This window comes from Chiloscyllium plagiosum, unplaced genomic scaffold, assembly GCF_037043375.1.
Source record: "Chiloscyllium plagiosum isolate Xiang-an unplaced genomic scaffold, Cpla_swu_hap1 HiC_scaffold_45, whole genome shotgun sequence".
Lineage (NCBI taxonomy): Eukaryota > Metazoa > Chordata > Chondrichthyes > Orectolobiformes > Hemiscylliidae > Chiloscyllium > Chiloscyllium plagiosum.
The window spans coordinates 11,137,744-11,164,461 of NW_028270183.1; the positions used below are offsets into that span (position 1 = coordinate 11,137,744).

Below are 26,718 nucleotides of genomic sequence, written 5' to 3' on the forward strand. Positions count from 1 at the left end.
GGGGATGTGGAACAGATCTGTGGAGATGGGTGACTCTCTGTGGGAATATGGGTTATCTCTGTGGGGATGGGGGGTCTCTCTGTGGGGTGTGGGTTATCTCTGCGAGGATGTGGGTTATCTCTGTGAGGAAGGGGGTCTCTCTGTGGGGATATGGGGTCTCTCTGTGGGGATGTAGGGCAATGTATGGGGATATGGGTTCTCTCTGTGGGGATGTGGGGGTATACCTATCAGGATGGGGGTCTCTCTGTGGAGATGTGGGGTGTATCTGTGGGGATGTTTGGTCTCTATAGGGGACGAGGGTGTTTTGCTGTGGGGATGGGGGTTTCTCTGTGGGGATGGGGGTCTCTTTGTGGGGATGTGGGTTATCTCTGTGGAGATGGGGTCTCTCTGTGGGTTATCTCTGTGGGGATGGGGGTCTCTCTGTGGAAATGGGGGTCTCTGTGGGGATGTGGGGTCTCTGTGAGGATGGGGGTCTCTGTGAGGATGCAGGGTCTCTCTGTGGGGATGTGAGGATATGCCTTTGGGAATGTGGGTTATCCCTGGGGGATGTGGGGTCTCTGTGAGGATGGGGGTCTCTGTAGGGATGGGGGTCTCTCTGTGGGGGTGAGGGGGCTCTCTGTGGGGATAGGGGTCTCTCTGTGGGGATGTGGTGTACCTCCGTGGGGATGTGATACTTTGTGGGCATGTGGGGCGTCTCTCTGTGAGATGTGGGGTATCTCTGTGGGAATATGGTTATCTCTGTAGAGATGTTGGTTATTTCTGTGGGGTTGAGGTGGTCTCTCCGTGTGGATGTAGGGGTATCTCCGTGGGGATGTGGGTTATCTCTATGGGGATGGGAGTCTCTCTGTGTGGATGTGGGGTCTGTCTGTGAGGATGTGGGGTATCTCTGTGAGGATGTGGGGGTATCTCTGTAGGGATAGGAGTTATCCCTGTGGGGATGTGCATTATCTCTGTGTAATGCGGAGTATCTCTGTGGGGATCTGGGTTATCTCTGTGGGGATGTAGGGAGTATCCCTGTGGGGATGTGGGGAGCATCTCTGTTGGGATGGGGGTTATCCCTGTTGGGATGGGGTATCTCTGTGGAGATGTGGGTGTCTCTCTCTGTAGGGATGTAGTGCCTCTCTCTGTGGGGATTTGGAATATCTCTCAGGGGATGGGGGGGGGGGTGGGGGTCTCAACCATCTGCAAGACACATTGCAAATAATTCTCCAAGGCTCCTTAGACAGTACCTTCCAAACCCACAACCACTTCCACCTACTAGGACAAGAGCTGCAAATTTATAGGAATATCACCAGCTGCAAGTTCCCTTCCAAAGATTATGGTGAAAAGGCATTGAGAAAGTGGAATTGAGGATTATCAGATCAACCCCGATCCCATTGAATTGTGGATCTGGCTTGATGGGTTGAATGGCCTACTTCTGCTCCTACATCATAAGCTCTTATTTTAATGGGATTTTTATTATAGTAAAATGCCGCAATGTGCTCGATGGCAGTGATTATCAAACTGAATGTAAGATTGAACCACGTAAAGAGGTGCTTGCTCAGATGATTGTTTTGAGGAGATAGGCTTGAAACAGCATCTTAAAGGAAGAGAGTGAGGCTGAAAGGTTTACGAAAAGAATTCTAGAGCTGAGCACTCAAACGTTTGAAGGCATAGCTGGTCAGTGGTGGAGCAAAGTAAATTCGGTGATGCAGTAGGCCAGAATGAGAGGAGCACAGTGAACTTGGAGGACTGGAGGAGATAGCAGCTGCAGTCAGACAATGCAAACATCAAAAAATTCAGCTCAGAAATTGCCATCAAGAATAATAGTTAATGTGGATTGCTATGCTGGTGTGAAATTCCTCTCTCCATTCTTTTAATCAGGTTAAGGAAATTATGGAAGCAATGTTACAATCGCAGTTGACTGAATATCATACATCAATCTTATATCCACTGTTCGTATTACACTATGAGTTTTGCTGAGTTGGTCGCACTCTCAATAGCATTGGAAGGTCATAGGTTTAAGTCCAACTCCAGAGACTTGTGTGTAAGCTCAAGGAGGACACCATGTGTGATTGCTGCACTGCTAGTGGTGCTGACTTGCAGATGATTCATCAAACTGAGATCCAGTCTGCCTTCTCGGGGGGGTGGATATGAAGGAAACCTGGTGTCCTGGCCAATATTTATCACACAACAAACATCACTGAAACAAATGATCTGATTATTATGTCACTGTCTATGAGGTCTTGCTGTGTGAAAATTGACTTTGGAGTTTTCTATTCTTCAAAAGTGTGAAGTGATGTATTTTGGAAGGACAAACAAGGAGAGGTAATATAAACTAAATGGCACAATAGAAAGGTGTGTAGGGACAAAGAGAACTTGGAGTTCATGTACACACATATTTGAAGGTGGCAGAACAACTTCAAAAGGCTGTTAAAATAGATGACAGGATAACAGGCTTGACAAATAGAATACTAGAGTAAGGAAGTCATGCTAAGGTGTTTGTAGTCACAGGATAGGCTCAATTGGAAAATCCTGTCCAATTATGGGGATCACACTTTAGTAAGAATGTCACAACCTTTGTGAGATGGAATAGAAATTTGTAAAATTGAGCAAGAAATGATTGACTTCAATCATGCAGAAGGATCTGGAGCAAAGAAAGTCAATGAGAGATTGGGCGACATGGTGGCTCAATGGTTAGCACTGCTACTTCACAGCACTAGTAACCCAGGTTCAATTCCACCCTCGGGCAACTGTCTGTGTCGAGTTTACACATTCTTCCTGTGTCTGCATGGGTTTCCTTCCACAATTCAAAGATGTGCAGGTTAGGTGAATTGGCAGGTTAAATTGCCTATAGTGTCCAAGGATGTGTAGGTTAGGTATATTAGTCAGGGATAAATGTGGGGGGAATGGGTCTGGGAGGATTACTGTTTGGAGGGTCAGTGTGGACTTGTTGGGCCAAATGGCATGTTTCTACAAATGGCATGTTTATTACGATTTAATCTGGATAGCACTACCTGAAAAGGCAGTGGAAGCAGACTCAATAAGGACTTTCAGATTTGGATCAATACTTGAAGGCAGAAAACTTGCAGGGCTGTGGGGAAAGAGCAGGCTAATGCTATCAAAGAAACAGTAAGGACTCAATGGGACAAATTATCTCTTTCTGTGCTATATAATTCTACAAAAATTGCATCATTAGGTGTGACAATCTTGGGTTGGCATGGGATTTAAAGAAAAGGTGCTATATAAATACAAATCTTTCTTATATTAAAGTGCGTGAGCTCCCAAGTCAGATGAAGGTATCCTTTATGAATAGTCTGCCAGGAGTATCCATTCGGTGAAGTACTGGGTCATGGAATGTTAGTGGAGGGAGGAATAGTGGAGATGCAGGCTGCTACCTGCTTTGGAATTGTACCCCACCTCAGGATTTCTTAAGGATTTAGCTTGAGTTTTAGTTCATCAAACATCTCACCGAGAATAAAAAAGGCAAATTCATCTCAGAATGAATGCGAGGAAGAGATTTTTCATGTTTTACTTCATGAGAGAAGGTGATGGAAAAAGACAGGAATAAAAATGAGACAGATACAAAGCAGAAATAAAAATGCAGCTGCCAGTGGGGGAATACCCAGGTGAGTATTGAAGAGTTTTATGTCAAGTGAATACCTAAAAGTGGACCAATCTCTGACACAAAGTGGCAGCCCACTTCCAGCAGCATCAGCAGGTCGAACAGCCTAGCAAAAAAAGCAGATCCTGCTCTTTACTGTCTCACTCAACTTTCCATTCTTTTTTAAAATTTGCTTAGCTGAATGGGTCATCTTAATATGTTTCAAGCATCATGTGTGTATGCTCACATTGTGTTTGTGTATGTGTATGATTAGGTACGTGTGTGTGCGCGTGCGCACGCTCATGGGTGTATGCATAACTATACCTATGTGTGTCATTGTAAATGTGTGTGTGTCTCAGCATGTGTGAATGTTTGTGTCTGTACATCTCTGTGTGCATATATATATATGTATATTTGTAACTTTATGTTTTGAAGAATGTCACTGTGTATGATTCTGTGTATCTTTCTATGTGTGTCTTAGTGTATGTCACTGTGGGCATCTTTCCCTGTGCACACATGTATGTATGTGTGTATGTTTGACTGGTTCAGTGTGTGTTAGTAAGTGTGGGATGGTGTGGGGAGAAAGTGGATTAGGACTTGATAAATACATGCTAAACAGGGATTGATTTTAATTTTTGTGGCTCCCTGCTTATTCCCTAATTTCACAGGGTAGTGTTCAAATTAACAGAGAGGGAGATTCATAGACCTAGCAAGTGAAATGATATCAACACCTGTTTAGCATGCATGACATCCTCCTTTGTCTGTTGTTTCATTAACCCATTCAAAATCGATGCACTGCTGCCTCTCCAAAAGAGAAATGGTCAGGAGTTATATTCAAACATTCTAGGCCTGTTAGCATGCTGATCTGAAACAGCATGAGTTCACTGCACAGGTTTTGAATGTATTTCAGATTTAGAGGTCAGATGAAGTATTACATATTGCTGAATGAATTATCTGTGCACGATCACCCAGACACACAAGCACACACAGACGCATACACACATGCACACCTAATCACAGACACACACATATACATACATGCACACCTACACATGCACACATATACACATTTTCAGTCTATGTTGATGTATAAAGGAAGGTCTCAGCTGTGCTTTATTTATCTGCTTTTACCTGTTAGTTTGAATTATTCTTCCAAATTCTACTTGACTCAATAGAAGCAAAATCTTTTCATAAAAGTGAACCCATCCTCTTGTTTTCCATTTTGGTGGCCATTTATTTGTGTTTGGATTCGAAATCTTCTATTTCAGTCTTGAGAGCTAATAATTTATCTTAAGAAAATAAATACACACAGTCAAACACATGCACACATGGATACAGACCAACAAGATATACACAGATAAACAGAGGCCTATAGAGAAACTTAAACAAACAGACACATCGACACAGACCCATAGACACACACACACAAACACACATAGACAGACAAAGACTTATAGACACACACATGTAAACACAAACCCATAGCGAAACACACACAGACAGACATATTGACACAGACCCTTAGAGAAGCACAAACAAAACTACATAGGCACATTGACACGGATTCATAGCGACTCAACTGGATTTAAGTCTATAGTCACACACAATAGGCTTGGATTATATACACACAGTCCCACAGAGACCCCAAGACACACAGTCAATGACACATACAAAGACATACACAAAACTATGTAGTCACATAGACATCAACTGACATACATGCACATGTACAAAATGTACATCCACAGACATGTGCAAAGGTGATCACACACTGATGCATACACACAGACACTCAAAGACACAAAACATACAAACAGATTATTCTAAATACAAACTCATATACACACAAATATACATACAGTGGCACACACAAATGTGCAGACATAAGTACATACTCAGGCATGTACTGGCATACACTGGGCTGCACAAACACATATTGGAAAACACACAGACAAAAATGCACACACTGATGGCAATGTAGTACATGGCTTTGTTGGCATTTTCTTGTGTTTGAGAATTTGGGGTTGGAGATGTTGTTTCCTGTCCCCTGGAAGTAAAGCTTGGCTGTGAGCTGATATTACTGGGGAGCGGGAAAGGGGAAGGAACACAGGAGAGTCAGAATGGACACAGTTGGGGTGCTTAACAAGGCTTGCGTGTAAAGAAAACATCACTGGGATCATTTGACAGCAAATATTACAGAAAAGGGGATCAGCTTTAGATTTAAGTATCACAAGGGACAGAGAGAATGAACCCAGTGCAAATCTCCAGCAGTCATTTGGTTTTTTTAAAGAGGAAATTTAGAAGTTGAGTAACCAGAATCTGGGAGAACTTGTGGTGGGCAAAACAGCCAATGGGAAAATAAATTATCTTCCTTTGAGGAAGGGGAACACAATGAAAACATTGGGTGCAAATTAGGATTGCAATCGGCCGCACCTATTTCCAGGAAAATGACCCAGTGGGTCCTGTTAACAATGGAGATGGGATATTGTTGAAAACTACTTGTTTGACCCTTTCATATCACCACTAAATATGTAACTTCCTTACGTCATACGTTTCCAATGACCCAGTTCTCTTAGAACAATTCCAAAGTACATTAGGAGACCCCCAAATCACCCTCCAAAGTAAGTTCGAATCCCGCCTCCCCAACTCGAGCAAATCCCTCAGTCTTCGTGTGTGTGTGTGTGTGTGCGTGCGTGTGTTATTTTCGGGGTACGGCGGAAGGTGTTGGAGAGAATGGGCGAATGAGCCAGGGACTGATTTTCCGCTCCAGTTGGACGGCAGCTACCTGTGCCCTTAGCCTTCTGAGCGCTAGTTGACTGCTCCTTCTGCTCACCCTTGGAGTCTTGCTGTGCGGAGAATGTTGTTATTGGAAACATGATTGATTTGCAACGAAGCCGAGTAGACAGTAGCTTTCAGAAATGAAGCACATATTGCAAAGAAATCTTTAAACAAAATTTTGTATACGTTTTTTTGTGTTCACATAAACTGGTTGCTATTTTTGAAACGTTCCCTATTGGCAGTGACTGATGGACTGGTCTCAGAAACTGCATGTAACCTCACTCTCGCACAGTACGCTCATTTTCCTCTGTTCGGGACTGCCCCCAAATTACTACTGGGACAAAAGAAAGAGAGCAGAGCCAAGTTTGGAGAGAAAAATACTGGGAGCCTATTGGAGGAGTTGTGGGCGGCAGGTTATTTTTTGTGTGTGTTGGTGGGGGGAGGAGGAAAGGGGACGGGTGGCGTTAAACTATCACAGAATTGTTAGAGCGTAGATGGAAGCCTTTCGGCCCATCCTGGCCTGCGCCGGTTCTAATCCCCAGCGTCAATGTCCTGCCTTGCCCCCACATCCCCTGCATACCATTTCTATCCTTTCATAGACTGGAGGGGTGGGCACCAAGTAAAATTCAAGACTTGTTACTGGGGGCTTGTAAGATGACCCGGAGCTCAGTTCCGCGCTTTGCAATGAATTCGGTGCTTTCCGCAAACGGGAATCGAACTCGCCACACTTGCGATCGGTTCCAAAGTTCAGACAAATCATTCAAATAGCCAATGTTGAATAACAACGGTAGAGAATATTAGCAGGAAAGGTTGTTAGGCGGGCGGGGTCTACACGGGTTATTGGGACATTAAGGAGTGGGAGCGAGTGAGAGTGCGGAGGACAGAGAAAGAGATAGGCGACAGGACAAACTCTTGGGAGATCTGAGAGCTGTCCTGTGCGCTTGGAAGGACACAGTGCCAAATTCTCCCTGTAAATAATACTGTTTCGGGAGGTGTAGATGCCTGCGTTGCATTAAAAGGGGGAGGGGGTTGGCGGTGGTAGAGGTGGGGGAAATGGAGAGGAATGGGGAGGGGGGCGGGAGGTGTTTGTGGCGAGAAAACGTTTGCATTTGGTTCCAAACGCTGCTTCACATTGTATTGATTGCTTGGAGCATCCGGGACTTGATGTGAAACTTGCACAGTCCGCTCTGGCTGAACCCATTGAGAAAGTGAAGCATTGCCAACCATCAAAGCTCCCCGACAGTTTCTCCTGTTGCCAATTACCCGAAGACCCATTTTCAAACAAAACAAAAACTCAATGCACGAACTTAACGATTGCAACTCGAGCGCCGACCCCCCCCCCCTTGCAGTTAATTCTTTAAACTACCTCCATCTGATTTTTGTTTGCGTTCTGTGCAAATGGTCACACCGAGTGGAAATTGGGACATTCATAGCAGACGTGCGGGTCCTGAAGTTCTTGCCTTTTCTTACCGAAGGTGCATCCTTCCAAATCCCGGGCACTGTTCTCCAGCCGCCCCCTGTCGAGGAGCAGCTTAACCGGGTGCTCATCTGTTGGGATAATGGGGCAGGGAGGGGAGAGGGTGCTGCATCATGGGTTGCGACCCAGAGGCTAAGTCTTTCCACCTCTACATACAGACCTCGCTCCCTTCCATTTCTCAAGAGTCCTGAGGGATGAACCAAGACTGACTTAACAGGACCGATTCTTCGCACGGCGAGTGAGGGGGAATGCTAATAGTTGCAATGAAAGCCTCAAAAATGCAATAATTCAGAAGTTGTCCAGGAAAGGCAAAAAATTGTTTGTCGTGCAAAAAATGACATGAACATTATTTAATATGCAAAACAAATCTTTGCAATAAATTATGAAAGGTGCAATTTTCCAACCGCTCAGGATTGTTTTAATATCTACAGAACAAAGTAGCATGACTAGACTTTAGCTGGGTCTTAGGTTGAGAGGTGGAGATGGGGGGTGGAGGAATTATCTTCATATTTTGGGATGAATATTACTCCACACAGTTGCGATGCCCGAGTTATAAACTGGGCTCCGACGAGTCCATACGTAGTTTAAACTGGCAGTGGGCGTCTTTAGGAAACAAGCGGTAAAAAAATAGAGAGAAAGTGTTGGGTTCCGATCACGAAGGGGACGGATAGCTCCAGAAGAGAGCCGTTGGGGAGAGAGAGAGAAAGACGGGATTTAGGAGGTGGGGGTAGGGGATAGGGATGTGTCACATCTCGGGATGGAAATCCCAAATGTTTTCGGAGAGATAAAGAGAGGGAGAGGAAAGAGTACAGTGGAAACAACACATTTATTTCATTCAGACCAGTAAATTCTTAGCCACACGCACGTTAAAAGCAAGGACAGCGAAGCGTGTACAAAGACAGAATCTCTGTTTTATTTTACAAAAATAAATACGCCTTTCTTCTTTTAATTCCCCAAGTCCCGTTGCGCTTTAGGGTCTAACTCTGCACCAAGAAACATAACTTTTATTTAAACAAGGTCTACACCCACCTCAGAAAATTAACACCATAACTGGAGGAACGTTAAACAACAACAAAAAAATACCTTTGCCCTAACTCCCTGAGAAACATTTAAATATCACGTATTTTTAGTGAGTGTGTGATTTTATTTATATCCTTGGCTGTCAGTTGATGTAAAAGTTGTGCTTTGAAACACAAAAATGCTTTTAAGCATTGCAAGACAAGCAGAAAATCGGAGTACTCTCGGCTCCCCTTTCTACCAGTGTACCTGAGTTTCGCTTTTAAACTTCCGGCTCTCGGCTTTATTACTTTTTCTAAAATATATATTTTTTTGCTTTGGGGAGGTAGGGGGTCGGATGGTGTTGTTGAGAGGGTCGGTCCATCACTCTCGCCGTTAGTTCAGTCAAGCCCCTCTCATGTATTCTTGATCTTGGCTTTCGGGTGGACGCTTTGTAAACGGAAACAAACTATTTACTTGGCTTATATACACTGAAGGCACAGCTGCTCCTCACACACAAAGGAGCTCTTTCTAAAAAAAAACTCGAAATAATTCTCTAACTTCAGGGGAGAAAAAATATAAAATGAGTTTCATCAGCCTGGTCAATTTCACGTTCTCATTTATTAAAAAATAAGGTAGCTGTGTTTAGCAGAGACCCATTAAACTTTTCACATTTTTACATATTTTAAGGAGGTAAGAGGCGGGAGTTAATTAGGAAGTTATGTCTCGCTCACAAATACTGCGAAACTTCGTCGTTTATCGGGAGCAATATCACTTGACAGACTGCGTTGAAAACACATTCAGACAGTTCGGTCGAGTAAGTCCGCTTTTACAGTTTAAATTCTGTAGTACTTATGAACAAGGGGTTGGTTGTGGGCTGCGGGGTGAGAGTGGAAATGATCAGTTCACTCAATGGGAAGTGACACCCGTTAGTGGATTTAGCTTGGGAATTATCTTGGATAAAATAGCTGGGCGTGTGTGCAGAAAGATGTGTTAATTTGAGTTACAGACAGAAAAATAAATTGCTGGAGATACTCAGCGAGGCTAGCAGCATCTGTCAAGTGAAAAAACAGTTCACGTTTTGAGTCCATTGACCCTTCTTCAGATTTCCAGCATCTGCAGTTGTTTGTTTTATGTTGAGTTTCTCCATTAACCCCTGATTTGAACAGTTTTGCATCCGTCCACCCCTCCAACCAATCATTACCCCTACAAAAATGCCAAACTGTATGAAAATACAATTCAGTTACATCCCTAAAGACTCAAATCTTTGAATTAAATACCTAGACAATTTCCTTTTTTGTGCAACTGTTTGAATTAATCCTTTTAAAATGTAGAATTTGTGATTATTTTTCTTGTTGCCACTGACCTGTTGCAATAAATGCTAAGATTAAGCAGAATTTTAGACAGAGAGTATATAAAATTGGCAAGTGTGAGAAATAATATTTTCACTTCAAGAATATATTTAGTCAAATGCCTTGCGCTATATATAAAATCTATATTCATATATTTATTTGCACATTAAACATTGTGTGCATACATGTTTTAAAATGTACATGCCGAAAGAAATGTGCACATATTTTAATCTGTATGTTTTATATTTAAATTATATATGTGGGGTGTGCAATAAATTTGAAAATTATATTAATGTTATTTTTGCAGAATAAAATCTATTTGAAACAATTGACATAATTTGTCAGCTTTTGAGAGAGGCAGACTTTTTTTTTAAAAGAGATACTTTTATTAATAAATTTATTTTTAGGTATACCACACTGCTTTGTTAACAGACCCTACAGGGTATATCTGTAACATAGTTTACCATTTTGAAGTTCATGTCAGGCCACATTTAAAAAAAAGCTACAACAAAAATTGTTTTGTTAAAATAAAATGGAACATTTCAAATTTGCAATTTGTTGGATGAACAAGAATAAACTTGATAAAAAAAAACAGGAGGATTCCGATGGGGTCAAGATGGGTTGGGGGGTTGCCTGGAGTGTTAAATGAACTGGTTGAAATAATTGGAGTGCCTGTATCGTGACATTGGGAGCAAGGTCATTTTGATCGTGTCCCAAAATGTCCATGTGTCAAGAATGTTGTGCCGAGAAACATAATTGTTTGTGGGAGCATAAGAATGGGAGGATAGGTGGGTAAGGGAATGTGATGGGTTGAGGGGAAACATAGAGCCCACTTGAGCTGATTCGTAAAGTTGCTTTGAAAAGTGGTCAGAGTTAATGCCGAGCCGAGTTAAGAATTGGTTTGGTGGAATTGGAAGATGCAGTGAGGACGGATATAAGATCCAGGTATACTGGAGCATGTGGTTTTTCTTTGTGTTGTACATACCTCGGTTGCAGAACACTAAACAATTATTTTATATGTAAATGATGTCTTGTGCCAACATAAATACAGTCAAGGCCACACTGCGATTAAGTCCGATAAATTTAGCGCAGTGTCTGTCACGCCCGCCCCCACCCCCCCACACACACTCACACGCACATTCTGCCCATGTGTAGGTTTAATTTCAGAGTCATCTGAACCAGTTAACACATGTAAGGCTGAGGGTTTTTTAACAAAATTCACAACGATGTAGAGACACTCAGAGGTGATTAGCCATTTACACCTGCCGTGCACTTGGGGAGGGAGAAGAATAGAAAAAAACAGAAGAAAGGTGTCAGCTTTTGGAGCTGCCACTGATCTTTCATTGTACAGTGGGACAAAGTGGTTTTCAAAGTTGGCATAGACCTTTGCGAGGCGCAGTGTCCCCGAAATTCAACTCAGTTTAAAAAAAAGCATACATGCAAACACAAAAAGCTAAAATGTGTCTACACTTTGGAAATATTATTTTCCTGGATTTGCCTTCCCCAACACTCAAAACAAAGATACCCCCATGGTGGGGAGAAAGATAGTTCAACAGTTAAGGTTTTGAGGATACTGGCCTAAGCAATAGAATTTTTCCAGAGTTAAAGCAAATTTTTTTCCTTTTAACCTTCTCAAACTCCAACTGCTTTTGGAGTGAGTTGTAGCAAAGCTAAACTTTCATACGTTTACTCGGAGAAAGAATGAGAGGGAAACATTGGAAATACGAAGCTGGTATCTGGAGGAGAAAATGAGTTATCGTTTTGAGTGTACAAGACCATTTGTCAAACAGGGCTTGAAGTCAGCAGGAACTAGCTTAGTTGGTGGGATTAACATTTCTTTTAACATTGCTGTGATGGGCTGCTAAAATGAAAATGTAAGTGGTGTTGACCTACTTCTAGCCAGGACAGTGAGGCTGGCATCAGGCCCCAGGCTTGTGGCTTTAAAAAGAAGTAGGAACAAAAGTTGAGTGATAGTTTGGAGATTTCTGAGCGAGCGGCAGCTTTTGAGAGAGGTAGTGAGTGAGATTTTCAAATGTTTTTAGATTATGAAAGCTTTCAAATTCCCTCATTTCATTTTGTGTGTTATTTTAGGGGAACTTTATTTTTATGAGCAACTGCGATAAAGTGATGGGGAAGTGTTTAAAAATCTTGGGAGCAGACCCAGCAGCAAGTGGCAGTTAATGCATGAATGTTGTAAAGTCAAGTCTGTGTGCAAAGGACTGTCAGTCACCAACTGAATTTTTATTGTTTTGTGTTCATTTGCTCCCCCTTCCCATCCGCACTATGTTTATTTAGAAATAAGTAGCTCGACTTAGAAAAAAGGATTTTTGTTTTTTAGAAAAAGAATGAAATTAATTTGTTTGTTCGTTAATCTTGTGGCTCATATCAGGAGGAGCAGCTGGTTAGGGTCTAGTGGGACTGTGTGTGTTTTTAATGGTGTGTGATGCCCCCAACCTGCCATGCTACAGAGAGAGCGAAAAAAATGAAAAATTCATAAATGCTGGACTTTGCTTATTCATTGCATATGAAGCAGCCGATTTGGCAAATTGCATTCTATCTCCAACTGCACAGTCCCTTTTTAGGAGCGTCGATTGGCTGCCTGGTAGGCGTGACTTTGCCAAATAGGTGGGCCTTAAGCTGGCAAAAGCTCAAGCAAATGGTAGGGGATTGTGTGGGGAAAGAGAAAGCGAGCGAGCGAGAGTGAGAGAGAGAAAGAGAGAGAGAGAGAGAGAGAGAGAGAAAGAAAGCTGCAGTCTTCTTTGCCAGTGGTCTCATACTCGCTCCAATACAGCAGTCCTTCCCTCCACCGCCTGTTCCAAATAGGCCAGAGGAGCCCTGCTATCAGACGAACTTTTTTTTTTATTTTGGCCAAGGCTTTTTGTGCATGATTAAGTCCTTTTTAAAAAATATATAAAGCCGTTTGCTGGAAGTGTCACATTTTGTGCGCGTGTGTTTGTGCGAGGCAGAGTACCCACTCATGCCGTATTGGGTACAGCCATTGAACGCAGAGCTGTCCTCAGTGTAATGAGAGTTTGAAATGGTAACTATTTAAAAAATGCCTACACAGAAGCAATGGAACTGCATTTTACGATATGTGTGTCTCTGTGTGTGTGTGCGTTTTGCAATGCTACCGTGAATTTAAAACAAACGTAATTTATTGTTCAACTAATTTTTTCAATTGTTTTGTAACGTATTGATTCCCATCTCTCCTTTGTCTTCTTCTCTTCCCTCAACCACCTCCTCCCTTCTCCCGCCAACAGGATGAATTTCATCCCTTTATCGAAGCACTTCTCCCTCATGTCCGTGCTTTCTCCTACACATGGTTCAACCTGCAGGCTCGCAAGCGCAAATACTTTAAGAAGCATGAGAAACGCATGTCCAAGGACGAAGAGAGGGTGGTCAAGGATGAACTCCTTGGAGAGAAACCTGAAATCAAACAGAAGTGGGCGTCCCGGCTCTTGGCAAAACTGCGGAAAGATATCCGGCCTGAATTCCGGGAGGATTTCGTGCTGACCATCACCGGCAAGAAGGCTCCTTGCTGTGTCCTTTCTAACCCTGACCAGAAAGGCAAGATTCGGCGGATCGACTGCTTGAGGCAGGCTGACAAGGTCTGGAGGTTAGACCTGGTAATGGTCATATTGTTCAAAGGGACTCCCTTAGAAAGTACTGATGGTGAACGCCTGGTCAAATCACCTCAGTGCAGTAACCAAGGCCTGTGCGTCCAACCACACCATATTGGAGTTTCTGTAAAGGAACTTGACTTATATTTGGCCTATTTTGTACACAACCCAGGTAAGTTGCCCATTTGCTTACTTATTTACATTCCTTGCTCTGTCTGATGGGCCCTTGGTTGCGTGCAGTCGGTTTGTAGCTTTGTTTTTGAATGGCTTGACTTTAAATTTCCCTGTGAAGAGAGACAACATTTAAGTAACTTAAGACAAGACAGACAAATATAAAGTCATAAATTTTGTTAAAATAGATGCTTAAATTTAAGACCTAAAACCACGAGAAAAATATTGAACTATTGCTGTTTGCTTCGGACATTGAATATTATATTTAACCCATTGTGTGGATTCTTTGACAGATCAAAACAAAATACATTTGTTTTTAATGATGCATCCCGGATATAACTTACTGTTTTGTAAAAAATTTAATCATAAAACAAATTTGTTTCTGTCAAATATCGTTTGGCATAAGGATAATTGCGAAAGAAATAATGTAAAAAAAACTTAACAAATTAAATTCAAATTGATTCCAATCAGTAGAGACATGAATCTTTAAACTGAACACAGTTGGCAGGAATCTGATTTAACCCGTTTAAGAAAAAATAATTAAAATGTTGCAGTAAAACCAATGGGAGGGTGGAGGGACTCAAAAACTATCCATATAATTAAATTAAATTTGAGTAGTTGAAGGCTTGCTAGTTTATTTTGTATCTCGATTGTGAAGTGCCAACTGTACCATCGTTTCTTTGTATCTTTAATCCAATCTGAATTCCCACACAGGACCTGCGTTTTACGTCTTACCACCCATGCCCCCTCTCCAGCCCCTGTCTTTCTCAGAAGTTTGCCCAGCAATGCACTTGTCTGTCATTCACTGACTGCCCTCAATTTCTGCAACCGTGGCTGTGAATGCAACTGACTGGGCCAAGCTGACGTTTCCAAAATGTAGGCCGCTTAAATCAAGCCAACAACTGCTTGCACATCTACGGTTGAGCCGAGAAGCCAACCTCTCTGGGTGAATTCTATCAGGGAGGCAGTCAAACTGATATCAGGATTCAGAATTTAAAATTAAACCTCACACTCCCAAACAGAATGCAGATGTGAGTGTGGTATTACTGCGACCACAGACTGCTGGGCGATTTAAAGAGTGCCATGACAGTAGAATAAGGGTAAACCTTTGGTTTGCATCCCATAACAATGAGATGTACCTTGTCCAATTTTGTGCTGCATCTCATCTCTAACACGAGATGAATTCTTACTGTTGTGTCTCATGTCACATCATTATGAGGGTGCATGTACAAATTTACGCCATTGGGTATGTGTCGCAACTTATAATCGGTGCTGGGAATTTAAAAGTAGCACCATATATTTACGCAGACATTTGCATGTGAAAGTGACAAGAATAATTTAGCTCTCCTAACAACTGGCAAAATCCTGTAAGCCCATTTAAAAATGTCAAATATGATCTTATTTTATTTAGTTACACATTGTGACACCTCTTTGAATTGGGGAGCTGTCTTAAAATTTGTGAAGTTCTGAACTTTATGTATTTGAACACCTCATTGAATGCATGTTGTCTTAAATTAGTGCAAGTATTCGTTTGGATCTGAGAACTTAGCTACATATTACAGACGGGAAAGTTTTTGTTTTGGGCAGTGTTGGAGGTTGTTGATATGCATGAGAATTGAATAGGGAGACTTTGGATTTATTTGGGAAGCCTTGGTAAGTAATCCATGATTCTCCCACTAAAGATCAGTGCCCTGTTAACTTAACCTAGCAACAGAAATGGGATAGCTGTACCCGGGCTCGAACACAATTGTCGTGTTGAAATAAGACAGTGCCAAGTCCGACCTGGCAGTACAATGTGGGCACAGCTAATATGCCACCTTCATTTTCAAAGAGAAAATTCTCACTTATCTCCCCCCACCATCCCCTCATTCAAACACTGATTTGCGCAGGTTGTAAATATTTGAAATGTACGATATTGGTAACCAGGTTAATGTGATAACTGGGATCATGTTTTACACAAGTAAATGACTTGATCCTCAGACTTCGACTGTAAAGGTTGGTATGCAAGAGTCATTCAGAGGGAAAGAAACATGTGTCTTGTGTTTTTTGTGAAAAGGAGTTGGCGGAGAAGGTACAACACATGATTTTTTTTTTCTGTTCATCTCTACTTCACTGCCAATCAGCCAGGCCATAGACAGACTGCAACTCATATCGCATTAGATAAAATTTGATGAGCAAAAAGTATAAAATGGTCCCATTTTATTTGCATGCACCTTGGTATGACTGAATTGACAAGAATTTTCTGTTGAGATTGCATCCTGTCTTACTGAGATTCTCTTGTTCAAAAATAAGGTTTAATATTTTGAGCTTGATATTTTTGCGAGGCAATATTCAAACCAATTTTGCAAGCTATATTTTACTTGTTAACATATTTGAAAATGCCAAACCATTCTAGTTTTGAAACAGATAATATATTGACATTGAGTAACATTTTAATTCCCGTCATATGGAAAGATTCAGAATATTTCATACAAATTACTTGATTTTGGAGGTGCATCAATTTCTACATTTATTCTGTATAAATGTATGCATCTGAGACTTAGGCAATCTGAATTATGAATGCCTGTCACAATATAATGTCTAAGATATTGAGTTTATGTGCCTGCAAAGCAAATCGCTAGTTCGTTCGGTCCCGCCATTTTCACTTCACTGGAGCTGTTGCTAAAATGGTGTGACTGGGCATTATTCGCCAATTGGAGTGATAAGAAGTAGCAATAGGTCTCTAAAACTTGTGGTAATACTGGAGAAAGAAAAGTAGAATCCAAGTCCAATGTTTCTGGTTTCTTTTTAACACCCTCCCTTTGGAAACTCAGGCGACATGCAGTAGGGCTGGAATGTCATCCTGCAGCTGGATTTGTTAGCGCTGATTTTGTTTCCACAGGACAGAGTGGGAAGGAGCTTATCCCTGCACCTCATCAGTGGTGGTATTATTGCATTTACACCCTGCACCCCTCAGGCTTTGACCTGCCATCTATTTAGCTCCCTGCCCGCTACCACCACCACTCCCAATACCACATCCACCCCCCTCCACCACCCCCCCCCCCCCCCCACCCCACTCCAACCCCCCTCCCCCAGCAACCGAATCTCTTCAGCTTTGGCAGCAGTCTGTACCCATGACCTTGGCCCTATTGCCGGCTTTCCCAATTGGCTAGGGTAATAAATGGAATATTACCGAAGAGCTGGTTCATCAACTTTTCTGTCATTACAGAGTTCGACATGTAGCACAGTCAGGTGAGCATTGAAACAGGAACAAATACTTATACACACAAGAAAAAACACATAGTTATCCAGTACCTAAAGCCTCTGAAAAATCTCAATGTACTTTGTATTACTTGAAATGCAAATTGTTAGGCAGGCAGAAAGAAGAAAACATGCCTTTTATGTTCAAGGGCACTGTGAGGAGATCAACCATTTACAAAAGTCAAGAATAAGAGACATAGCTTACATATTGAATCACCTACAACATTTACAGTGTTGATCAGATAAACGTATCAATTAGGAGCAAGAATGGATCATATGGACTCTTTCTGAGCACCTTTTTTTTGCATTGGGGTGAGAAATGAACACCTTACCAAGAGAGACAGGCCTGTTGAAGAATTAAACAGAGAAATTTGGACTGCTAGACAATGTCACTGTACCTACAAATCTTAAAATATTTGTGTCAGTCATTGAAGACTTGTTGTTTTTGGGCCACTGTCTTACGCCCAATGGTCAAACTTAGGGTGAGCAAGATACAGAACTAGCTACCTTTGGTAAATCCTTTTTCACCTCCCTCCCTGACATTTGACACCAGCCATTCCTTCCCCAAAATAAAGTTTCCTTGACATAAACAACTTCTTTTTGTCCAGAATTAAGTTTGGAGTAAAACTGATTATTAAAAATTGGAATGATCAACTGTCAGAGCTGAAGGAGGACTGAAGAAACACCAGTCAGTCCTTCTCTGAATTGCACCCCTCTTATCCACTTTTCTCGCTGGTGGATTGCTCGCTATCACTCTGTACCTGCTCCCAGTATATTAATATCATGGCAGTTCTGATTCCTCAAGTCTTGTAATTCTGAAATCCTCTTGCCTTAGGGACTCATTGGCAAAACCCAGGTTGCAACATCTGTTCACTGTCCACAAATAGTCAAAAATCTCATAATTAAATACACTAAGAGCTAAAAGAATTTCTTATTTATTTACATATTTATTTCCCACTCACTTCTTATTCATGGTTTCTACTTTTTAAAATATATGTAAAACACTAATGTATATATTTATAGTGTCTTTCTATTGATAAATAAATGTATTACATATGTTTAGAGTATAACATATTTAGCTTCGCCGCTAAATGAAAAAAACATATATATTTTGTGGTGTAAAATCATATATGTTCCTAGATCAATTTTGCTTTGGATTTACTGGCATTTTAGGTGGTCATGTTGCAAGACATTCACTTAACGTTTGGATGTCAGTCAAGATGTCGTTCGTCTTGGCTATGGGGCCAAGTGTCCCTTGGCTGCACTCATTGTTGTCACAACCAAGGTGTTGAGTTCAGGGAAGTTCTGAAGAGAGATTTGATGGATCTGAAACCAGTCTGCCCTTACCACCTGGGGCTAACGGTGGCCACGTCAGCTGCTTAAAGCACTGTGTCGTGGGCTTCAACTCCCAAGACAAGCAGTAGGGGGCATCACAGATCACTTCATCATTCCAAAGTCGCACAAGAGGAAAGTGAAAGGGGTTCAAGTTACCATGCACCCTCCATGAGTGTGAGTTGGCTTAGCTCTGTCATGCCCTTCTAGGAAATACTTGAATCAGGTTATGTTGTGAGACGTTTTCAGTGCAGGTAGGACTTGAACCTGGATCTGCTGACCCAGAGGCAGGGTCATTATCATTGCACCACAACAGCCCCATGTCTGCCTGGTAAAATTGCCTGTTTAACTTTTCCTTGCCAGAACCATGGTGTGTTGGTTTGAGCAAAGTGTCATTGGGTGGGTGGTGTCCATACAATTGTACTTCAAGATGATTAAGTCCCACTGGGTTGGAAGTAGGAATGGGCTGAGGGGTTGAAGAGGAGAGAAATGTTCTGGGACTTAAAAGGCATAAGTAACCCAAATTGGCACTGGTTACATGGTTGTCTTTAAGCTAGTTCATCTTCCAAGATGGGATTTCAGCTCTTGTCCCTTGACTGATGCCTCCTTAGCCTGACTCAGGATTATTAGTTCAGTGATATTATCACACAAAGTGGCTTCAGTGCCAACCTTTGGATCATTTGACAGAACTGACATTGTTTGTTTCCCTGCATGGTTGTAAATTAAGATGTCTTTGGGACCAAATGGGAATTCCACTCCAAAATGCTGGGCACTTTTTTCAGGATCCTGCTTGGGATTTTGCAGGTTCCCTGTTCATTGATTCAGTTTAAGAGGATATTGGTCTTTCTTAAAAATGAAAACAGCTTCACTTAGTTCCCTCCATGTGCTTAGGAGGAAGCATTCACATTTATATAAACAGGGTAAACGCAGGAAGGATGTTCCCGTTGACTGGTGAGTCCAGAACCAGGGGTTACAGTTTAAGGGTGCGGGTAGGCCATTTAGGACTGATTTGAAAAATGTCTTCACTCAGAGGATGGTGAGCCAGTGGAATTCCCTGCCATAGAAACAGTCATGGCCAAAACATTGAATATTTATACGAAGGTGTGAGATGTAGTTCTTAGGACTAAAGTAATCAAAATATATTGGGGGAGAAAGTGGGAACAGGGTCCTGAATAGGATGGTTAACCATGATCATATTGAATGGCAGAGCAAGCTTGAAGGCTAAATGGCTCTTTCTCCCGTTTTCTATTCTCTATGTTATATCAGGCCCCACTCCCAACATTCAACTCCCTTGCAGGACTTTGCACAATAGGGATTTATTGGGTAATAATCAAATGAGCAATCCCAGGTTTTAGACTTGCCTTTGGGATGATTGTTTTTGAAGATTGTGGGAGAACCTCTCTCCTTTCACTTGGCCATCACTCAAGCCTTCCTGGACAGTACAGGCAGGACATCTCACAGCAATGTTTGGTGGGGTTGGGGGAGGTCAACCTCTAACAATGCAGCACCCACACCCCCATCACCATCACTTCTCCCATTCCCTCCCATCTGGGCTGGGAGCTGACAGCCATAACCAATCTGGCCAAACTGATCCAAGCCGGCTCTCAGTAATACAGGGAGGCAGAGAGGGGAGGAAGCTCTGATCTTTGCCAATTCACATTGTTGCTGTTCCACCGAGATTAAAAATCGACATCCAAGTTTTCTGGGCAACAATATGGGCAAAACCAGGCATCTGTTGAACTGCCTGCTGGTTGCCCTACTTTGCAAACTGGGCATTGCAGAAAGAAGCAAGCTATCCCATTCAGAGAAGTGATGAGAATCCGCTGCAGCATTGATGCCCTGCCACTAGATGCCTCTAGGTAGCTTTGTGGCAATTGGGAAGGGCTGAATTAGAACGATCTGGGAATCAATGATTATTATCCCTTGTTACTGCTTGACGCCGATTTTGGACTTTGACTGACACACGCCCTTCAGGCAACCCCATCGGAAAACACCTCATCTGCTGAACCATTTTGGTAGCCTGCTGTGCCCGGTTTGCCAGTGGCATTTACCCCACAGGCTACTGCAGGCAGACAGCCCCTGTAGCAGCAAAGCATTGTTGCTTTTAAAAATAGAGTACTCCTGAAATGGATCTCTCCTTTCTTCTAGAAAGTGAGGTTGGGGTGAAATATGGGAGGACTAAACATTGAAAAAATACAGTTTTAGAATGTAGAGCTTAGGGCAAGAGAAAACACTGCAGCTCCTCAGATCCTGAAGCAAGAGGTCTGTGTCCAACATTGTAGCCAGTCCACAGAAACAAGATTCCCTATATCTAACTGTTAACTTATTGTACGAACTGGTGCATAATGCAGTCTGTACAATGTACGAGGGACATTGAATGTTTCCACATTGTACTGATGGTTTGATCACTTTGGACATTAGATTGACCACCACCTGAGTCCCATGCTGCTGTTCAAGTAACTATTCGGGGCTCTTGTGGTGCACTGTTAGTGACCGTGGGGTCAAGACACCATGGTTCAAGTCCTACCTACTCCAGAAGTGTGTAATAACATCTCTGAACAGGTTAATTGGAAAACTAGATGATGTAAAAAAAAAGAATATATCTATCCACTTGGTCCCTGAACCTCTGCATTGGTCTGATGCCTGATAAATTGTTCAAATGCAATGGAATGTGGCTCTGCAATATATTCCTCCCCCCACCACATTAAACTGCTCAGCACAGTAATTGGGTTATTTCAGTGGATTATTGCACTTTATATTCCAAATAACCAGCCAGATCAAGTCTTTGATGTCATTATGTGCGACCCCTTCCTCCAGTTTCTTCTCTTTCCCCATTTGCAATCCTTGATTCCCACCCCCCCAAAAAAAACTGGAATATTTTTGCTTAATATGCTATTCAGCCAATTTCCTCTTTAAAATAAAACTCTGGAAAATCCCAATGTTTTGAGGGTGCCAATAAGTTGAGCATGTGTAAGAAAGGCAGGAAGCAGTAAAGGGTGATAGCGCCCACAAACCTATTACTCCATCTTCATATAATACAGATATAACAGAAAATTAGCCTCTCTTTCCTTTCAATCCTACCTTTCCTCACCAGGACTAATACTAAGTGGCCATTGCAGTTGAGATGGGAACGATCAGAAACTAGAATAGACTGAATCTCAGAATTGAAATGTGTTGCTGGAAAAGCGCAGCAGGTCAGGCAGCATCCAAGGAACAGGAGAATCGACGTTTCGGGCATAAGCCCTTCTTCAGGAATCTCAGAATTGTATGACACTGTGAAAGGGAAGTTTTGGAAAATTTCGCTGTCCATCACATATTCTGTTCGTCGTGTCTATAGAAGCGACTGGTGCTGCATTTGGCTGCAATGGGCAATTTTATTTAAAATAAAATAGAGTTCAACCACATGCTTTTGAAATACAATGTAATTGCCTGGACTAAGAATAGCAGGTGGAAGCTAAAGGCTAAATGGACAGAACCAGGGAATAAAAAGAATTGGGGTGGGGGAAAAGATGTGTCAAGAAGGTGTACGGAAGCAACAGCAATGGATTTTAAGAAAAAAAAGTTCTCAAAAGGGAGCATTATACAGATGCAAGGAATTTTTTCTTTTGTTCATTTGTGGGATGTGGGCGCCTTTGCTGAGCCACATTTAATGCCTGTCTCAAATTGACCTTGAGAAGTTGCCTTATTGAATGGCTGTAGGTTTTCAGTGACTCTTCTCTGTCCTGCTCCAAGCCGATAGAATCTCACCTTTGATCTTGGGAGGGGGCCCTTCAGGTAGAAAAAAGTGGCACCAACATTTTTATTGTAAATCTTCAATCTTCTCCTACTCTTCAATGCATGGGCAGGCCAATCCTTTGAGGCAAAAAAAGGAAGTGCTGGAGAAATTCAGCAGGTCTGACAGCATCTGTGGAGAGAAACAGAGTTAATATTTCAAGTCTAGTGACCATTTGTGGACTGTGATAGAGTGTAAGCCACACACAAAAAAAATCAAACACTGACACTATTCTGGGATATTCTTGCCCAGGGATATTGTTCATTTGGGACAGATCCCTGGAGTCCACATTATTTCCTGCTCACGATATGGGTGTTTAGTAATCAAAGCTGTACATTTGCTCATGGATATACCCCTGTGAATATAATGCCACTGCTGGAATGGTGGATGTGATATAAATGTGATGCCACAAAAGAAAATGATTTGTATTAATATAGCATCTTTAATGCAATGGAATGCCCCAAAACAGATCATACTAAACTCTGTGACCCATAGAAGGGGGTATTAGGAAAAGAATGTCAGTCAAAGAAACAGTACCAGAGAGTGTTTTTTAAAAGAAAAGAGGAAGTGAGGCAGATAGATTTAGAAGGGGAGTTCTAGCCTCCTGAGGAGTTGTTGGCATTGTGATTTTATGGAGCTTCCTGGATGGACCAGAACTTCCTTCTCAGTCCAGAGCCACCTGTACATTCATAGGAACATAACTAATAGAGCAAGTAAAAGACTTACAGTTACATTATAACTTAGTCACACCTCAGTAATATTTTAATATGTTTCGCCTGTAATGAATGGTACTGGGATGCAGTAGTTGAGGTTATTCAGACAGGCACGTGAGCCAGGATCTCACAAAGATCAATGAGAAAAGTAAGTACTTTATCTGTGCCTTATGATTTGGATCGAGAGAGGAAGGGGAGAATGATGTTGGAAGAAATCTGTGGCATCCTTTCAATGCTGAAGCCCATGAGCCATTGGAATTGATCCTTGGGACTTTGGATTTAGGCTCTGATGTTAATCTGGGTATCAAGTCCTGCTTCAGTGCCTGAGTGTCAGGGAATGGGGCTTAGACCATGTTGCTTTTACCTTCTCCCTGAGAACATTTGATTGGCCAAACTGGGAAGGATGAGCAGATTGCTTTTGGCTTGCGGTTGAGGAGATATGACAGGTGTTCCCATCTGTCTCCAAAACAATAGTTTCACTCTGCAACGTATAATGTGAACAGCATGGAGCGGTGAAGAACAAAAGAGAGAGCATTTGCAAACTCTTTTCAGGTCCACTCGATCACACTTACAAAAGACAGATGTTGAATGCTTGTTCTCTGGGGCCCACACATTGCTGCAATATTGTGTAATGTGCAGAATTAGAATTGATTAAACTCCCAGAGATCAATTCATAACATGACACAATCCCCAATTGGCTGCAGCACAGAAAGAGGCCATTCAGGCCATAATGTCTCTGCTCACTCTCCGAAGGAGCAATTCACCCATGCCACTCCCTGGCCTTCTTCCATACCCCTGCACATTCTTCCTTTTAAATACTGAACCAATTCCCTCTTTGGCAGTGCATTCCAGATCCTAATCACTCACTGTGAAAAATCTTTTCTTCAATTTACTATTGTTTCTTTTACATATTGTCTTAAGCCTGTGTCCTCTCAATCTTGATCCTTCCACCAAAAAGAGCATGTTTCTCCTTATCTATGCTTTGCCCAGACCTCTTGTGAATTTGACCACCTCGACCAAATCTCATCTCAACTTTCCCTTTTCCAAGGAAAACAAGCAGACTTCTATGATTTATCTACATAGATGAAGTTCCTCATTGTCGGAAGCAATCTCTCAACCTTTTAAGCATTGGATTAATGTCTTTCACATACCTCTGAAACTATGGTGCCCAGAACTGGAAACAATACTGTAGTTGATGCTGAATCAGTGTTTTATTACTAGTTTAGGAAAACCTTTTTGCTTTTGCCTCTATTAATAAAGGCTAGGATACTGTATGTTTTATTAGCCATTCTCTCAACCTGTCATTGAGTCTTAGAGTCGTACAAAACCATTCAGCCACCTTCAATGATTTAAACACATACACACCCAGATCCCTGTGCTACTTCAACCCCTCTAGAAGTTTAAAATTCTTTGATAGCAAATAAAAAAATCAGCTAAATGAAAGCTGAGAAAGGGATGAACCTTTCAGTTTTTGGGCCAAGATACAATGAAACAGCCTGGTTTGGTAATTTGGATGCTGCCTGACCTGCTGCGCTTTTCCAGCAACACATTTTCAGCTCTGATCTCCAGCATCTGCAGCCCTCACTTTCTCTCTGGTTTGGTAATTTGCCAAGTGAAAGATTTTATGCATGATTCCACATCATCATACACTGTGACCCAATGCTTTTGCCTGACTTAGTGATAGGAAGAATATTATTAAATTGAAGAGAGTGCAGAGCAGATTTACAAGGATGTTAGCAGAACTGGAGGGTATGAGATCTAAGGAGAGGCTGGATAGGTTGGGACTTCTTTCACTGGAGAGTATGAGTTGAGGGATGACTTTATAGAGGTTTATAAAATCATGAGGGGCATAGATAAAGTGAATAGCAAAGGTCTTTTCCCTAGGGTAGGGGTATTCAAAACTAGAGGGCATAATTTTAAGATGAGAGGAGGAAGATTTAAAAGGAACCTGATGGGCCACCTTTTCACACAGAGCTGCAGAGAAAAGTACAGTTATCACATTTAAAAGATATCTGGATGGGTACCTGAGTAGGAACAATTTAGAGGGATATGGGCCAAACACAGGCAAATGGGATTAGTTTAGTTTGAGAAACTTGGCTGGCATGGACGAGTTGGACCGAAGGGTCTGTTTCCACGCTGTATGACTCTATGACTCTATACCTGGACTCCGAAAGAGAAATTAAAAGACAGGGTTACACAAACTAAGGTTATATTTACTGATATTTGGAAGGTTGGGGGAGGGGAAAATCTAATCAAAGAGTACACAAAACTGATCAGATAGATAGAGAGGAACTAATTGTGCTAATTGGAGAATCTAAGACTGGGGAACGTAGACTAAAATTTAGTGCCTCACCTTTTTCATTCAGAAGAATGGTTGAGGTTTCTCTGGATGCTTGGCCAATTATGCATTTAAAATCTGATATTTATAGAAATTTGTTAGCAGATGGTATTAAAAGATATAGGGAAAATGTGGCTATATGCAGTTAGGTCGCCAATGTCCATATCCATAAATAATTGAGAAAAACGTTAAAAGGCACAAGGGGCTGAATGGCCTACTCTTGCTCCCATATTCCTGGAACATTGTATTCTCGATCTTATCACCTTGTTTTTAATTTCGGTCTGGCATCACGGAATAAAGGTTCCTCCATTTTCTTGGTTTCTGGAGGTCACAACCAGAGATTTTGCTTGTACGAAACATGATATAACTGCACGTATCTTAACTTTTCAGAGGTAGCACAGCTCATGGAGGGTGGGAAATGGGAGCACATATTTGGAGGGGACACTGTCCTGAGATTGAGCATGAGATATGATGTTAGGATGAGATGAGAAGGGTTTTTAGCTGTCTGTTGAGCCTGCTCTCTGCCTGATCTGGGAGCTCTTGATAGTGAAGTTGGGTCCATCAGTGGAAAAGTGCTGAATAGTTCAGAGTTGACACCCCTCATCTTTTAATGAGCCATAAAAATATTAATTTGGGAAAGGAAAGAAAAGATAACAATTGCATATCTGTTTGGGGAGTTCAATTATATAAGTACTTAATAAGCACTACATGGCCTTAATTACTCTAATTAGGATAGAGTTGCTCACTGATTTCCACATATGATGAAGTAATTAGATACTTGTTCATGAGCCAAAGTCAACTATGAAACTCTTAAGTTGTTCTTGGATTCAGTCATGTTGGGGCCAGTGAAAGAGTTTGAGCCCATTAGAGTAATGGGCGAGCTGATTTTTATGACAGACTGCCATACTGAACTGGACTCTCGCTAGCAGTTGGTCATTTTTGATCATTTTTTCATATTGGCCACATGGACCACTCTTTCTTTAAGCCATTGATGGTATCCCTGAGGAGGCATTGGTTTGCATAATGCTTCACAAATCCTGCGTACTCCTATACTGAGCATGTAACGTACTGCTCTTTGCCTCAAAATGTTTCATGGCAAGTTTCTGGAAGACTCTAGATTTTAAATGAGGGGTTTCAAAAGATTAGAAGGGGTGCAATGGCTTCAACAAGGTGGAAGGCCACTAATCAGAGGGTCTGGTGTAAGATAGTTGGCAAAAGAACCAGAAGGGCAGATGTGAAATGCATGGTGAGTCATTATAATCCCAATTATATGGCTTGAACATTCAAGGAGAATTCAATACATAATTAGGGGGTGGGACTGTGATTTTGCAGAGTTATGGGAAATG

The 26,718-nt window shown here is 41.9% G+C and overlaps 1 protein-coding gene across 12 annotated transcripts in view; it reads left to right on the top strand.

Annotated features, from left to right (window-relative positions):
• nfixb (nuclear factor I/Xb) overlaps window positions 1–26,718 on the top strand; it is a 635,608-nt gene that overhangs the window by 236,852 nt on the left and 372,038 nt on the right. For 11 of the 12 annotated variants that reach the window (XM_087983272.1, XM_087983261.1, XM_087983265.1 and 8 more), the window contains one exon: window positions 13,447–13,978. In XM_087983272.1, coding sequence (XP_087839398.1) covers window positions 13,561–13,978 — 418 coding nt within the window. In that variant the 5' untranslated portion in view covers window positions 13,447–13,560. Of the gene's footprint in view, window positions 1–12,939; window positions 13,227–13,446; window positions 13,979–26,718 lie in introns of those variants that run through there. The other variant, XM_087983271.1, reaches the window with a different exon arrangement.